The following is a 17,128-nucleotide window of genomic DNA, read 5'->3' on the forward strand; positions in this document are numbered from 1 at the left end:
GAGAGCTAAGAAGTAGGAGGTATGTGGGGACTGAAAATGCTACTAGGATTGTACTCCTGCACAAGACCACAGCAGTAATTCTCAAAGTGTACACTGAAGCCACTACATCAGAATCACTAGGGAAACTTAATTAAAATGTAAACTATGAGCCCCACCAGACCTACTGAATCAGACTTGCTAAAGGATACAGCCCTAGAGCTTTAAAAAGTGTCCCAGGTGGCTCTTGGGCACACCAAAAATTGAGAATCACTACAAAAGACATTACCCTGTTCCACTGTTTAAGATGTTAGTCTACACAGTGGGAATCATAATGTCTTCTCAACTAAGGAAAGAGGGGAAAGAAAAAAAGGGAGGCTAACCATTCTGCTTCCCTTATTTCACTTAAGTCATAGTTAAGAGAGCTCACAAAACAGTCTCTCCCTGAAGGTTCTTCTCTCAAAAGTTTTCATTTGTGTATACATCTGGCAAATTAAAGCAAAAATAAATTTAAGTAAGTAAGCATCACTTGAAATTTACAAACTTATTAAAATAGAGTTGGCTGAAGCAGCATCATAAGACATGCTCTTTTGTTTGAAAAGCAGAGTTGCTTGAAATTTTTTTGAGAATAAAAATACAGGCCAGGTATGGTGGCTCATGCCCGTAATCTCAGCACTTTGGGAGGCCGAGGCGGGTGGATCATGAGGTCAGGAGACTGAGACCAACCTGGCTAACACAGTGAAATCGCATCTCTACTAAAAATACAAAAAAATTAGCCAGGCATGGTGGATGGCGCCTGTAGTCCCAGCTACTCAGGAGGCTGAAGTGGGAGAATGGCGTGAACATGGGAGGCAGAGCTTGCAGTGAGCCAAGATCACGCCACTGCACTCCAGCCTGGACAACAGAGCAAGGCTCTGTCAAAAAAAATAAAAAATAAATAAAATTTTTTAAAAAAGAATAAAATACAAGTATTTACTTTTTGAGGAAAAAAAAAAACTTAAAAACTTAGGGGAAAAAAAAAGATCATGGTAAGAGAGAGAATATTAGAGTATTTGCTGGTCAGCACCACAGTTGATTAGACCTGGGATCACCACTAATTGGCTGTGAAATTTTGGGTAAGTTATTAAACTTCTGAGGGACATTTCCAACTTCAGTAAAATGAGCTTGACTATATGATCTCTTAGGTTCTTTCTAGCTCTAGAACACCAAGATTCAGCTGGGCATACTATTCATAAGAGGACAACTGTGCCTTCAGAAACACAGGCATCAGTATGGCAGACATTAAAGATCAACTTCTCTACCTGAGAAGACTAAGAGGCATCACTCCAGGGGACTCGGATGCAGGCACTGTTTCTGTGTCAGTGACTGGAGTGGTGGCAGTTGTGGTGTCCTCCAGAGAGCTGCTCATAAAGGAGGTCGTGCTTGAGGCTGATGGGCTAGTAGTAACCGGTGTCTGTGCCTGCTGGGCAGGGTCACTTTCTTCGGCTTGTTGATCAATCTCTAGAAACCAAAATAAAGGTTAAGAAAGTAGTAAGGATTTGTTTTTTCAAAAATAACAGTGGGAATAAAAAACTTCTACCTTTTTAATTTAAAAGTTTCTAAATATATTTCACAAGCATCAATTTCTATGAAAGACTGACAGAAAAAAATATTCTTACATATATACATCTTTGTATTCACTATTGTACTCATTAGTTCCAGACTCTACAGGCAGTATTGTAATGAGCCCTTGTAATTATACATTTCTGTTTTTAGAGAAGAGGGTTCTCTTAAAAACAAAAAAAGTCTCACTTTTGGTTGTAAGATCTGACAAGAGGTTCTCTAAGGTATCCAATCATTAAAACTGTGTTTCCTTCACACTTTCATTTTGATGCCTATCTTTAATCTACAAATAGGCAAAGATAAAGGCATATAAATACAAGAAGAGCAAAAACCTAGATAGAAACTTCATTTTAAAAAGGACAATTTCATTAACAAACCCACTTAGTTAACATGTCTAAAAGTTTACAAAGTATTTATACATATATACGTATGTTTTAATCTGTTAAGGAAGCCTACAAATAAACATAACTAAAATATGAGTTGCTACAAAGACAAGTAATTCTATTAAGTTTGATAAAAAGCCACACTACTTCACAATCATCATGATCTTCACATTCCTACTTATGTACACCATGTCTCTCTCTCTCTCTCTCTCTCTACTTACTGTCTAATATAAGTCAAGAAGAAAAGGAATGAGCAAAAAGGGAAAGAAGAAGGGAGAGAAGGAAGAACAATATAAACTCCACGAAGGCAAGGGACTTTGTTTTAACTGCTGCCTCTCCAGAACCTAAGAAAGTACCCAACACATAGTAGGCACTCAATAAACATTTACTGAACGAATCTCATTTTTATTTCTCAATTCACATTCTCCCCAAATGTGAGGATACAAGATAAAACAGGGGCTTTTTTTTTTTTAACATGCAATATGCAGTCTATGAAAGTAGAGACTTTAAAATTTCCTTTAAAATGTCTCTGAGAAGATATCAGAATACCATGTATTTTATTTCACTTTTGTTTGTTTTTTGAGACAGGGTCTCGCTCAGCCACCCAGGCTTGAGTGCAGTGGCACAATCTTGGCTCACTGTAACTCTGCCTCCCGGGTTCAAGAGATTCTACTGCCTCAGCTTCCTGAGTAGCTGGGATTAAAGGCACGCGCCACTATGCCCGGTTAATTTTTGTATTTTTAGTAGAGACAGGGTTTCGCCATGTTGGCCAGGCACTCCTGGCGTCAAGTGATCTGCCCGCCTCGGCCTCCCAAAGTGCTGGGATTATAGGCGTGAGCCACTGCGCTTGCCAGAACACTATGTATTTTGAGTCAGATCAATAAATACATTTTTTGGTATGAATTAAATTTTGTTTTACAAAATGTAGTAATAATTGCTGTGTCCTAACAGTGGTACAGGTTTAAAATAGCAAAATTATAGACAGAAGATTACTAATATAAAAATAACAAAAAAGAACTGTTTTCCTTAAAGAAAAAGTGATGTGAAAATTGCTTTGACCAAAGATTTTTTTTGCAAATCACTTTCAAAATGTATCACTTCTCACAATTATGAACATAATCTAAACAGCACAAAAGCAAAAAAAAAAAAAAAAAAAATCAGATAACATACCTTGCTTAATTTTGCCCCCAAACTGGTCTTCCAAAAGCCCATGAACCACTAATTTATAGATCATGGCTTGAGCTCGTTCGAGATCAGCTAATCCCAATGCTCTCTTTATGGGTGACCGCATGACTGCTCGCTTCACCATGTGTCGCATCAAGAACTGCAGGGCTGCTCGCATCTCCACGTCTTCATGAACAACTGGAGAACTTGCACAGTCTGAGTTGTGGCCGTTTTCAGCCAGAACTTTTGGTATCAGCAACAGCTCAGCATATTTACTACAGCCAAGAAGGGCACTAAGTGATTTCATAGCACCAAGGTAAAGATATGACAGCTGGACTGCTCTGATTTCTGACTGGGCTACGTCATGGTTTTTGGACATATGTTCATGATTTTTTCTTTTCCCTTCTGTTATTTGATGTTGGGATTCCACACTTGGCAGTGTTGGATCTAAAGAAAATGAAGCGATTTCATTTTCTGATTTGGAGCTTGTGGTACCCTGACTTTTGACATCATCAGATGTTAGGCCTGTTCGCATATCTAAAGTGGATTCACTCTCAGGTTTCTGCTCAACATCCCCTTTCTCCTCAGATTCATGTCGGTGTTTCTTCTCATGGCGCTTGGTGCTCTGTTTCCCCATGTCTTCGTGAATGCCAGTCAGATATGTTAGGTCCAGCAGCACAGAAGCCGTCAGGCCTCGGAATCGCGCCACATCAAACGGCAATGGTTCACAGGGTTCCAGATTATACAATGGAGTATCACTAGGCGACCAAAAAGTTGGGAAGCTTTAATAAAGATCAGAATGACACAGGAAGAAGCAAGTGAGGGAAAGACAGGAGGAAGGTACGGAAAATAATGTAGACAAAATAAGGTGCATCATGTACACAATACAGAGAATAATTTACACAAACTAGAGAAATCATTACAAACACAGAGAAAAATGAGTCTACTATGAGAAAATGGGGAGATGTGATGCTAAATGCAGAAGCAATGAGATGTGCATGTGCTTTCAAATAAGAATATTCATTAATATATAACATATGTCAAGAGTTAGCAAACTTTCCGTAAGGGGCCAGAGAGGAAATATTTTCGACTCTGCAGGGCACACGGTCTCAGCTACAACCACTCAACCCTGCCATCATAGTGCAAAAGCAGCCACTGATATAACTAAACAAATGGGTGTGGCTGTACACCTTTACTTACAAAAACAGGAGGTTTGTCGGATAGAATTTGATGTAAGCTATTCAGAAAATTTGTATAATAAATCTAGTTTATAAACGGTTATTTGTAATTTATTTCAGAGAGGACTTCATTTCATAAAAAAGTTTACTTTGTAGTCTCAATTAATGTCTCTATAGTTTAAGCCAAAATATAATTACATATTTCCTGATATTGGCAAGAATTTCCTGAAGTTTAAGAATGATATAATTATACAAAATGTAATAAAAAGCTTTTGTTAGTATAAAGTTTTGTTGTTCTAACCTAAAATCTTGGTTCTATATTACCTTCCTAATCATATTTTCCTCTAGGCTCATTTTTCTTGTTTTAATTTATTAATTTACTTATTTTGCTATATTGTATGCATCTTTTTTTTTTTTTTTTTTTTTTTTTGGAGATGGAGTCTCGTTCTGTCACCCAGGCTGGAGCGTAGTGGCATGATCTCGGCTCACTGCAACCTCTGTCTACTGAGTTCAAGAGATTCTCCTGCCTCAGCTTCCTAAGTAGCTGGTATTACAAGCATGTGCCACCGGGCCTGGCTAATTTTCTGTATTTTTAGTATAAAGAAGGTTTTGCCACATTGGCCAGGCTGATCTCAAACTCCTGACCTCAGGTGATCCACCTGCCTCTGCCTCCCAAAGTGCTGGGATTACAGGTGTGAGCCACCAAGCCCTGCCTACTGTATGCATCTTAACAAGGCATCATAAATCCTCTCTGAAACAAGGCAAAGAATGAGAGGAAAGGTAGACACTTCCATGTCACTCTGTAAAGTTGTCATTGGTTTCTTAGCTTGGTAGAATGGAGAGGAAGGTAGAGTCCATTAACCCCTGAAATTGTGTGTAAAGTTTACGTATATGTATTTTTTGGCTAAGATGATCCATAGCATTCACTAAATTCTGAAACAGTACCACTCCCAAACCACAAAGAACCACTGTTTTAGACATTGTTCTGGCCAGACTCAGTGGCTCATGCCTGTAATCTCAGCACTTTGGGAGGCCAGGGCAAGCCAGGGCAGATGGATCACTTGAGGTCAGGAGTTCAAGACCAACCTGGGCAACATGGTGAAACTCCATCTCTACAAAAATACAAAAATTAGCTGGGCATGATGGCAGGTGCCTGTAATCCCAGCTACTCGGAAGACTGAGGTGGGAGAATTGCTTGAACCCGGGAGGCAGAAGTTGCACTGAGCCAAGATTGTGCCATTGCCCTCCAGCCTGGGCAACAGAGCAAGACTCCATCTCAAAAAAATAAATAATAAAATAAAATAAAATTTTAAAAGATATTGTTCTATGTCATATCAACATGTAACTTTACAGGAATCACATTGGGCAGTGTAATGAACAGTTATATAACATCACCAATAAATCCATATTTTCAAATGATACAATTATGTAGAGTCATTAGATAAATGAGTCTCCTTATCAAAGAAGATACTTGACAAGATGAGTATCCCTTATCCAAAATGCATGGGATCAGAAGTGTTCTGGATTTCAGAATTTTTTTCCCCAAATTCTGGAATATTTACATTGTACTTACCAGCTGAGCATCCCAAATCCAAAAATCCAAAATCTGAAATGCCCCAGTGAGCATCTCCTTCGAGTGAAAACCCGAAACTTTCTGAGCACCAACATGATGCTCAATGGAAATACCCACTGCAGCATTTTGGATTTCAAATTTTTGGATTTGGGATGCTCACCCTGCATTTCCTTGTAAACATACGAAATTTGTACTTTGCACAAATCCTCTCTGAATGCAAACACACCTAAATGCTTTTAAATACCCTGTTTGAGTCAAGTAAATGTAATTTTCACATCTATTCAAAATGTTTACATTAAGGGGACAGAAATAAGGGGTTTTACAAAAAGTAAGAATACTTAAAATTACTGATAATGCAAAGCCTAATTTCAGTCCATCAAACGTTCATATCCAATATTCAGAGCCTTGCAACCACAAAATGCAATGAACAGATTAGCTGGCTGGCTTTTTACTATGCCAGTGTGTAACGGAAATGATCAAAATGCAAAAAACCAAATGAAAAATTTGAAGAAGAATCCCACTTAAACATATAAACTAATGAGCTTACCATTTTTTCCCCAAAACAAAACAAAACAAAACGACTATGTATTTTTAAAACCCACTAGTATTTCAAAGAACATGGGTTTAGGAAATTCTCCTTTAAGAAATTACAGTACAAACACCTAGTTGCACGAGAAATATTTTTAAAAGTTAACTGGCAGCTCACCTAAAATACGTAATTACTCACTGTCGACAGGCAATGGTCTATTTCACCATTATATACTCGTTTGCTAAAAGTGTAACTCAACAGATCATACCTGATAGTAATTTCTGCTTCATCCCATTGGACCTTGGCAGACGTGCTGCCCTCTTTGACCACTCCCAGCAGCGTGGCATGGCGCCCAGTTTGCTTGTGAACACACCGACCTCCAACTCTAAGACCAGCATCAACTCCTCCTATCACAGCCAGCACAGGCCACACCTCTATGCAAAGAGTCCTCAGCTGCAGCTCTGAGAGGTCAGCGAGGCCATGCCTAGTATGTTTACCTTTCTCTTCCTCTTTGCTCTCCTTCTCCTCTCTCATTTCATTTTCCTCTCGGCTCTGAACCGAGCGGCTTTTCTTTAGCTTCTGACCTGACTCTTTAATACATATCTTAATTTTGTGCAGCCTTTCCATCATTTTTTTGTTAATGCAGTAAGTCCAACGGTCTGTTCGGTGAAGGATACGGATGAGTTGAATAGTGGCCTCAGCCAGCACTGCTGCTACTGGACTACAAATAGGGTCTCCTGGAAGTAAGTCTCGGGGTGTGCCACGCATCTGCATATCACAAATTTTCACCTATATAAAAGTAAAGAGGGTGGAAAACATATGCTATTAATAGTTCTTCTTAGACACTATAAATTCTAACATGTAGAATCCCATGTTGAACTAGTATTTGGTCTCTTCATACTTGTGAATTATACACCAACTCGCCCCCAAAGAGTAAGGAAATGTTACAGATACACTGAAGTTAGTAGTAGTATGGTCCACTGGAATAAGCTGCCCTGTTTAAATTTCCTGTAACTCATGAATTCCAGAGATGCTAGGACAATTTGAAAGATGAATATAGAGACCAAGCCTTATGTGACTGACTCAATTTAGTCTAAAATAAGCCTTAAGGATATACTCTTTCTCATCCTCAAGACTCTAGAATAATGAGTCCTGGACATTTTACATTGTTCAAGGGGTGCAAAAGTAAAATCATACATCTGAACATTTGGAATAGTCACAATCTGGATACACACTGCAAATAAGACACAGAAGTTAAAAGAGCAGCAAAACTTGGCTTCAAGTAATAACTTTGTATAATCTTAGGAAATTATTTAATCATTCTAAGTCTTAGCTTTTCATTTAAAAACTGACACTAATAATAGCATCTGTCTCCTACAGTTAAAGATTAAATGAGATTGTGCACATAAAGTGCCTATTAGTACAGTGCCAGTCACACTGTAAATGTTAAAAAAAAGTTAACGACTGTTAGTATTGTGTTTCTCAAAGGTTCTAAAATTTATCAAAAATGCCTTCTAGACAAAATAAATTGATTGATACATAGTCTAAGGCTGAATGAATCTTTTCAAGGTTCACAGACGGCAGAAAGCACCAGGCCATCATTGGTTAACTGCATTAACCAATACTGAGAATATGTTTATAAATAATACTAATGCATTTAAGGAAACATGTTCTTTTCAGCGTAAGTGAAAATAACATGAAAATTTGAACCAGAACATGACATAAACTACTTTGGGCTGCAAACCTACATAGGGCAAGGGATGATACCAGGCACTGGGCTGCATCTTTACTTCATCTCCAGTTCAGTTTTGGTTGCCTGGCTGTCTAAGAAACAGTTCCCAGCCAGCCTTAAATTATAATTCCTTGACATTAAAAATATGTATTTTTAAAAACACAGAAAAGGTAATTTTTTTGTTAGAATTTACCAGGTCCAGCAATTTCATTATGGAAATATTACACATGATATAACTTGAAAGCTTTCTACCACATAATGGTTAGAAATTCTCGAGACTTGACTTAAGCTGTACTATGCATCCGCAAGTGAAAGGATGGAGTAGGGAAAAAAAAAACCCACCCACCAGCACAGGGAGATCCCAGTTTTTCTCTGCCTGGGTTTTAGATGAGGTGAAAAAGAAAGTTTACAATGGAGGGTATCCTATTAATACTGTTGTCATGAAGTTCAAATTCACACCATCTACAACACCTGAAAATTCCCCCAGCTGCATGAAAGGTAGTTTCTTCATCATGACTAGAACTTCTATTATTCAGCTGATAGCATCTTATTACATTTAAGATTATGTCTAGATTTCTCTCTCATATCCATAATTGCCAATGAATTAGATTATCTCTAAACTAGTTCCTATAGTTCTTGTGACTGCACTTATGTTTGAAAGTTGACTCACTGTATTCAAATTGCCAGAACATGAAATAGTGTCTTAATATTAATACATCATAAAGTCAATTTCTGAAAGTAACCTTCTTCTAGAAGAATGGATTACTTAAGTCAGGTACTTTTAATGGCAGAAGAAATAGCTTATTATATTTATAAACTCCATCTGATGCTAAACAATAAAGTAACAAATATTCTTAAATAAAGGTTTGAGACTTCATTACCTTTTCCCCTGGATTGCTACTATAGAACATCACACATGGGTACAACTCTGCCGCATCCACATCTTCAAAAGCTAATTTGGGTTCCTACAGTGTGGCAGTGGTGAGGAAAAGAAAAAGGAAATAGAAATTGTTTAAATTGATAGTATCTAACCACATTAGAACTGAAAGCTTTTACGAGACAGAACAAAAGTTACTAGATCAAATTCTCAATTAACCTTGCTAACCAAGAAAATTCTACATATAATAAGTTATCATAATGTGTTCATCTGTTTGAAAAATCTTATTGGCATTTAACTATCTTCTGTTTATTGTTAATAAATATTTTAAGAACCAGAAAGTATTAGAGAGAAAGGAGAGATGAGTAGATAATCTATAAATTGAATAAATGGCACTTAAATAACCAAGTTGACTATAAATAGAAACAAGAAAAATGTAATGCTTGCGAATGGGTGTCGGTACCTCTCCATTTTTCCCAAAAGAAATGGTCCTGGCTTCCATATCTAACACACAGGTAATGAAATCTCCTTGAGTAAAGCTGGACAATGTGAGAGTCTGTTCTCCATTGTGATAGAGGTTACCACTGTAGGCCCTATAGAGCCACATATCCGAGGTAGTGCGGTGGTTAAAGTCATGTACTGGCCAGCGAGAAACTCCAACACAGGTGCCTTCATTCCCTCTGTTTTCCTTCACAATATAAAACTAAAATAAAAGTGGGATATTCATTAATACTCAAAAAATATATTTATATACTATTAACTGCATTAACCAATACTGAGAATATGTTTATAAATAATACTAATGCATTTATGGAAACATGTTCTTTTCAGCATAAGTGAAAATAACATGAAAATAATCGCATCAATTTAGAAAGATTTTAAAACAAACTTATTTTTTATCTTGCAGAATACTTAGAATAACCTTTGAATATCTACAGTATTTAAAATAAGCAATTCTAACTTACAATTTAATAATGAAGCTGAGGAAGTATGTTTAGTCCAGAAATTAACGAAAAATTTTAACTCTTTATATATAGATTTTAACTACTCTCTTGCATATACTTTGGTTTAGAAAAAGAGTTAATATGGCAAGCCTGAGACTAGGTGTTTTGTTTTGTTTTTAATTTTCTAAAGAGATGGGATCTCACTCTGTTTCCCAGGCTGGAGTATAGTAGCGTGATCATGGCTCACTGAAGTTTCAAATTCCTGGACTCAAGCAATTCTCCTACGTCAGTCTCCTGAGTAACTAGGACTACAGGTGTACACCATCATGCCTGGCTAGTTATTTTTTGTAGAGATGAGGTCTTGTTACACAGTCTGGTTTTGAACTCCTGGCCTCAAGCAATCCTCCCACCTCGGCCTCCCAAAGTGTTGGGTTTACAGGCATCAGCCACTACACCTAGTGTGACTACTACTATTTTCAAAAAGTCATGCTTGTAACACTGGTCTTTGGCTAGTATCTGGGAATTTGACTAGTAAAGTTTCTTACACTGATTTAAAAAAAAAAAAAAACAAAATAAAAAAACTTCCCCTAAGTGACAAACATGACTCACTAACCTAGAACATTTAAACAAACAATGTGGTCTATGCTGAATACTTGCTCTCCTTTTGGGAGTATGAAATTTTGGTACATGTCAGGTTGAAGGTGTCTACGTGACCAGCCCCCATTAAAAACCTTGGGTTCTCAATCTCTAATGGGGTTCTCTAGAAACATCACACACGTTATTTTTCTTGCTGGGGAAAGCCTGTGCACTTGTGCTCATGGGAGGGAGAGAACAGAAGGAAGCCTATACATGGATTCTTCCATACCTCACCTGTGTCCTTCCCTTATTATCTGGGTATATCCTTACTGCAGCATTATAGCAAGTCTCCGTCATGAGTGTATCAACATGTGGAGTCTGACAAGTCCTTCTAGTGAATCTCTGAATGTGAGGGTGGTCTTGGGGACTCATGACTTAGCAGTGGCAGCAATGAGATTCACTAGAACAACCCTGATGCACTAGAATATAGTTAAATATTGCTGGGGAAAAAGAAAGAGACGAAAGGAAAAGATAAAACTCTGGTACCTAGGTGGCTATGTAGTTACACATAGTGTGAAACAGAAGGTGAGCTGCTATCTGTTGTGAAGGGGAAAAGTTACCTATCAATTTTTAAGATAAATCCAACCACAAGAGAGTTGGTTTGCTACCCCGGATGCTCTTGGCCTTGCTAGCTAAAGTTAGGAAAAAAGAGCAGCTCAGGTAAAAACTGTGCTGTTCTTTCTTCCAGGAACAACTTCTTTCCTGAAGAGAAAGGGCCCCAATATTCCCACAAGTGGGCTTTAGATGAACCAGAGTAGAAAAATTAGCTTGTAGTTGCTCTCTCCTCCAGTGGGAGGGGAAAGGGTTCAAAAATCCCTGACAGCTTTGAGTGTGGGTGCAGTGGCTCACACCTGCAATCTCAGCACTTTGGGAGGCTAAGGAGGGAGGACTACTTGAGGCCAGGAGTTTGAGACTACCTTGGGCAAGACAGCAAGAACCCCATCTCTACAAAATATACAAAAACAAACAAACAAACAAACAAACAAGAATAAAAAGGAACTACTCCAGCTATTTCCTTAAGCTGGGCTGCTGCTACTGCTACAGCAGGTGCTCCCCCTGCCACAATGGACCTTGTAAATGCTAAATTGATTGCTAGAGGTTTGAGTAAACTTAAGATGTGAGAAGAGAGGAAGAAAACTTTTAAAAACAGCTTTGTTTTGTGTCGACTACATCTGGAAGTATGATTTTAAAAAAAAGATGCAAAGGCTGGGCACAGTGGCTCACGCCTGTTATCTCAGCACTTTGGGAGGCCGAGGGGGGCGGATCACTTGAGGTCAGGAGTTCGAGTCCAGCCTGGCCAACACGGTGGAACCTCATTTCTACTAAAAACACAAAAATTAGCGAGGCATGGTGATACGGGCCTCCAGTCTCACCTATTCGGGAGGCTGAGGCAGGAGAATCCCTTGAAACTGGGAGGTGGAGGTTGCAGGGAGCTGAGCTTGTGCCACTACACTCCAGCCTGGGTGACAGAGCCAGACTCTGTCTCAAAAAAAAAAAAAAAAAAATTAAGATGCAAAATGTTACAAACTTGTAACTTCATAAGTGCTAAAGTATCATCCTGATCAGAGAAAGCTCCAAAAGAAAAACATATTAGTGGGACATAACTTACTTGCTTTTTTGTCACCGGTGGGTGGACTGGAATTTAAACTCTATTTTAGAAACAAAACAAGTGTCTATAACTGGTGGGTTTTTGCTATGATTTTTTCCTATTGGAGCCTCTGGGAAAATGGAGATAAAATAAAAGAGAGGCAAGCTCTAGATGGAGATATAGAGATGTGCTTTTAGTTTTAAAAAACATTCAGTGGCCAATGAGTTCTTATAAAATCATATGTCTAACACTTACAGGCTGATGACTTTCTAGCCTAGGTACATATTTTTGAGTGGGTCAATTTGGACTCCAAGATTGACAAGCAAACAGCTTAGAAAAGCCTTGTTTACAAGGCTGGACTTAAAACACTATTGTCAGGTCCTACACCATCTAGGGTTTGTTTTTGTTTTTAAGAGATGGGGTCTCCTTCTGTTACTCAAGCTGGCATGCAGTGGTGTAAACAAGAGCTCACAGTGGCTTCAAAATCCTGGGCTCAAGCAATCCTCCAGCCTCTGCCTTCCAAGTACTGGTACTACAGGCACATGCCCCCATAACTGGCTCCGTCTAGATTTAACTGCTGCCCCAAAAAGCTGATGGCTTGGAATCCTGAACTCACACATTCTAATTGCCTGGACCTGACTCTAAGCTAAAACCTGACACTGTGTGCTCTAGGTTATTTCAACCCAAAGTGAGTTGTGCTCAGCTAAAAGCAGGCACGAGCTGAATGAACACAACTCAAAATCTGGGACTGTTGTGGATTTGGAACACTCCCCCTCTGTGGGGCCACAAAGTCTGAAAAACATCTTGGATGCTGGCTGGACTGTCCAGGTCTCTTGTAGGTATCCATGAAAAGAGCTTGTTTTCTGGGAGCAATATACTTCCATCCACTCTTTAAGAGGTTGTACTCTCAACACCCCCTAGGTGACATCCCAACATGTTAAGCTTTCCAGAATAGTTGCAGTCTGCAACAAGGGACTGATCATTTGACTCTGCATCCCTCACTTTTCTCCTGATAACACATACCAATAAGGCAGTTTATTAAATAAAACTGTTTCCAGAAAGAAACTCATCTTTTCCAGACTGCTCAATGGATAAATGATTAGGATGAAAGACGCAGAAAGTTTTATAAACCTATTTTGAAAAAAATAAACAGTAACTGAAATTTTGTCCTGGCCAATTCCTAACCTTTCTGGTTAAGTTGTATATGCAAATGTTTTTGTATGAAAACTCTTCTTCTTGCATCCAATCCTTCTGGACAAAAGGTCTAAATAAAAATAAAAAATGATTTTTAAAAATTAAAAAATTTAAAGTTGTAATTACTAAATGGGACACTCAATTTCATACAGAGAAAAAACAAAAACTCAAGACTTGGGAAAATATGGAGGAGTAGGGAGGGCATTAATGATCTGTTTTTCAGAACTGTTCCTAAAAGTTCTCTTATCTTCTAGGGGGAAAAAAAATCTATTGGGCCAGGTGTGGTGGCTCACACCTGTAATCTCAGCACTTTCGGAAGCCAAGGTCAGGAGTTTGAGATCAGCCTGGCCAACATGGCAAAACCCTGTCTGTACTAAAAATACAAAAAATTAGCCAGGCGTGGTGGCAGGTGCCTGCAGTCCCAGCTACTTGGGAGGCTGAGGCAGGAGAATCGCTTGAACCCGGGAGGTGGAGGTTGCAGTGAGCCAAGATCAGACCACCACTGCACTCCAGCCTGGACGACAGAGTGAGACTCCAACTCAACAAAAACAAACAAAAGAAAACAAAACTATTTTGTCTTAAAAGCTGCTGTGAGCACTTTAAATTCAAACTGACTGCTGAGCTTCCCATCAAATTTGTCAAGTCTGTCAAAAGACAACAGTGGGTGGCTCCAGTTCCCGCAATTTCCACAGAACACCTCGAGATGTCATCCACACTCTTGAGATAGGAATGATGTCACAGAAAACAAAATCCTTTAAAACTGACTGCTTTCAGACGGTCCCTCTGAAACCAAGACTCAACTTAATTATTCAGACTGAACTGGGAGCACAGAGTGGGAGGCCCTATGGGGGCAGGTGACATTGGTGTCATGTTAACCTGTGCTGCCTATTATATGTTCTGATTAGAGATGCCCTAATAATTATAAACTCTTTGTTTCCAAGGACAACACATATGCCCTAAGGAATTATATTTCTTGTGTGTGCAGCTTATCATGATAATACCTCAGTCCTGGACTGGCCAGAGTTGTCCTGTGCTAAAATGATGCCTAATCTACATTTTAAAAGTTAAGACAAAAGCTTAAGAATGAAGCCACATGGCTTTTTAAGATAGACCTGTTGGTTAATGAGATCTGTTGTAACTGGCTAAGTCTAGGACCCTTAAAAGGCATAAGCGAAGTCAATATTACTGGTCTGTCTTATCCTGCTGCATGGGGTCCTACTGATAGTTTTACTGTATATACACCATGCCCAAGAGATAAAGGAGTAGACTGTGCAAAAGGAGGAGTTAACACAACAGAGACTACTATCCTTAGAAATGCCTGCTTGTAATGTTGGCCCTTGGCTGGCATGGGGGAACTTGACTGGTAAACAGTCCCCTATACTGATAAAAATTTTACCCAACTGATACAGGCTGGCTTATTGTATCTAGATTGTACGAACAATATGGTTTATGCTAAATACTAGCTTTCCTTCTGGGAATCTAAAATTTTAGTACATGTCAGGCAGAGGGTACCAATATGAACAGTTCCCTATAAAAACTGTGGGCACTGAATCTCTAACGGGCTTTCCTAGACAAAAACATCACACACGTTGCTTCATTTTCATTGGTAGAGGAAAATGTGTTCTGTGTGACTCCTTATGGGAAGGCTACAGCATGATTTTAAACATCCATTAAAAAAATTTTTTGGCCGGGCGCGGTGGCTCAGGCCTGTAATCCCAGCACTTTGGGAGGCCGAGACGGGCGGATCACGAGGTCAGGAGCTCGAGACCATCCTGGCTAACATGGTGAAACACCGTCTCTACTAAAGAATACAAAAAACTAGCCGGGCGAGGTGGCGGGCGCCTGTAGTCTCAGCTACTCGGGAGGCTGAGGCAGGAGAATGGCGTAAACCCGGGAGGCGGAGCTTGCAGTGAGCTGAGATCCGGCCACTGCACTCCAGCCTGGGTGACAGAGCCAGACTCCGTCTCAAAAAAACAAACAAACAAAAAAAAAAACAAAAAAAAAATTTTTGAGATAACTTTAGAATTATAAGGGTTACGAAAATAGCACAGAGTTCCTGTATATCCTTCACTTGGTTTCCATTTATATTATCTTACATAATAATAGAACATTTACATATCATGATTTTTTTTTTTCAGTCTTTCTACACATTTATTATAAGAACCTGGGGGAAAAAAGGACTAAAAGACAAAATGCTAAAAATTACTTAGATTTTCTACATACCTTCCACTGATAGCACCCAGAAGTTACTCCTGTAGATGCCAATCCATATCCTTTCCCTCCACTGCCATGAGTTAAAATCTGTCCGTTCTCCACTAGGCAACACTGAGCTTTCTCTGGGTCAAAGGATACTTCTTGGATAGGAAGATTCTCATCTTCTTCTTCCAACTCGCCCTGCTTCTACCAGAAAAGAAGCTGGGTCAGTATTTTGGAGTAACCCACATCTCAGGTAAGATACATTCTGAGGCTCCTTGGTTTTATTCCACAAATATTTATTATGTATCTACCATGAATCAGTTACTGTGCAGGCCTACAGGAACACAATGATAAATAGAGCATGGTCCCTTCCCATAAAGAGCTTAAGGTCACTAGTGGACACAAGACAAATACATAATGCTAGTATTACAGTGGGAGAATAACCAAAATTACATAATAGGTATAGTAGAAACATAAAAGTGTGTCTAACCATGCTTGAGAAGGACAAGGTAATGTTCAAAAGGAGGTGACTTCTAAGTTGAGTCCTGAATGATGAGAAGGCAGTAAGCAGCTGGTCAAAGGAGAGAGGCATTTTAAGAGGCAGTGTGTACAGCATGTTCCAAGGCAGAGAGGTACAACAGAGTTCAGTGATTTAAAGACAAGCAGTATGTAATGACTGGAAGACGAAACTGGCTGAAAACAAGTCCAGAGAGAGAAGAAGAAATCAAATCATGGAAAACCTTGTGTGTCCTTGTTTGAATTTTACTCTACTGACATTAGGGAAGCCCATACAGAATGATGTATATAGGAGATCTCTGATCACATCTGTGCTTTATAAATATCATTTTACCAAGGGTATATAGGATGAAGGCAGAGAGACTGACTAATCAGCTGCAAGTTCAGGTAAGAAATAGTAAGGGGGCCCAGTGTGGTGGCTCACGCCTGTAATCCCAGCACTTTGAGAGGCAAAAGCGGAAAGAGCACAAGGTCAGGAGTTTGAGATCAGCCTGGTCAATAAGGTGAAACCCTGTCTCTACTAAAAATACAAAAATTAGTCAAGTGTGGTAGTGGGTACCTGTAATCCTAGCTACTCAGGAGGCTGAGACAGAAGAATCACTTGAACCCAGAAGGCAGAGGTTGCAGTGAGCCGAGATCGTGCCACTGCACTCCAGCCTGGGTGACAGAGCAACACTCTGTCTCAAAAAAAAAAAAAAAAAAAAATTGTGAGGGCCTGAATTCATTCATTCAATGTGCATTTATTAAGCATCTATTCTCTGCCAGGTATCCTATCAGGTCCTCCATATTCAGCAGGGTATTAGGTCTCTGCTCTCATAGAACTTATTTTGGAAGAGAGAGAGAAAAAAAAATAAATAAGATCATACAAAGATTAAGTGATATGTTGAAATTAAAGCAGGTGACATGACAAACAGTGTGTGGCAACTCTCTAGATTGATTAGGGAAGGACTCTCTGAAGATGCGATAATTGAGACCTGAATGACAAGAAATTTCTAAGAAACATCTAGAGGTAATAGCCAGTTTAAAGCCCTAAGGAATGA

At 39.1% G+C, this 17,128-nt stretch overlaps 1 protein-coding gene across 1 annotated transcript in view; it reads right to left on the minus strand.

Moving 5' to 3' along the window:
• The window catches only part of HERC1 (HECT and RLD domain containing E3 ubiquitin protein ligase family member 1), a 234,989-nt gene that overhangs the window by 68,808 nt on the left and 149,053 nt on the right, over positions 1 to 17,128 (minus strand). The window contains exons 35-40 of the mRNA XM_025389546.1: positions 15,600 to 15,776; positions 9,478 to 9,717; positions 9,019 to 9,102; positions 6,674 to 7,194; positions 3,132 to 3,907; positions 1,278 to 1,476 (exon numbers count right to left, since the gene is read on the minus strand). Of these exons, the coding sequence (XP_025245331.1) occupies positions 1,278 to 1,476; positions 3,132 to 3,907; positions 6,674 to 7,194; positions 9,019 to 9,102; positions 9,478 to 9,717; positions 15,600 to 15,776 (1,997 nt within the window). The remainder of the gene's footprint in view (positions 1 to 1,277; positions 1,477 to 3,131; positions 3,908 to 6,673; positions 7,195 to 9,018; positions 9,103 to 9,477; positions 9,718 to 15,599; positions 15,777 to 17,128) is intronic.

This window comes from Theropithecus gelada, chromosome 7a, assembly GCF_003255815.1.
Source record: "Theropithecus gelada isolate Dixy chromosome 7a, Tgel_1.0, whole genome shotgun sequence".
NCBI classification, from domain to species: Eukaryota; Metazoa; Chordata; class Mammalia; order Primates; family Cercopithecidae; genus Theropithecus; species Theropithecus gelada.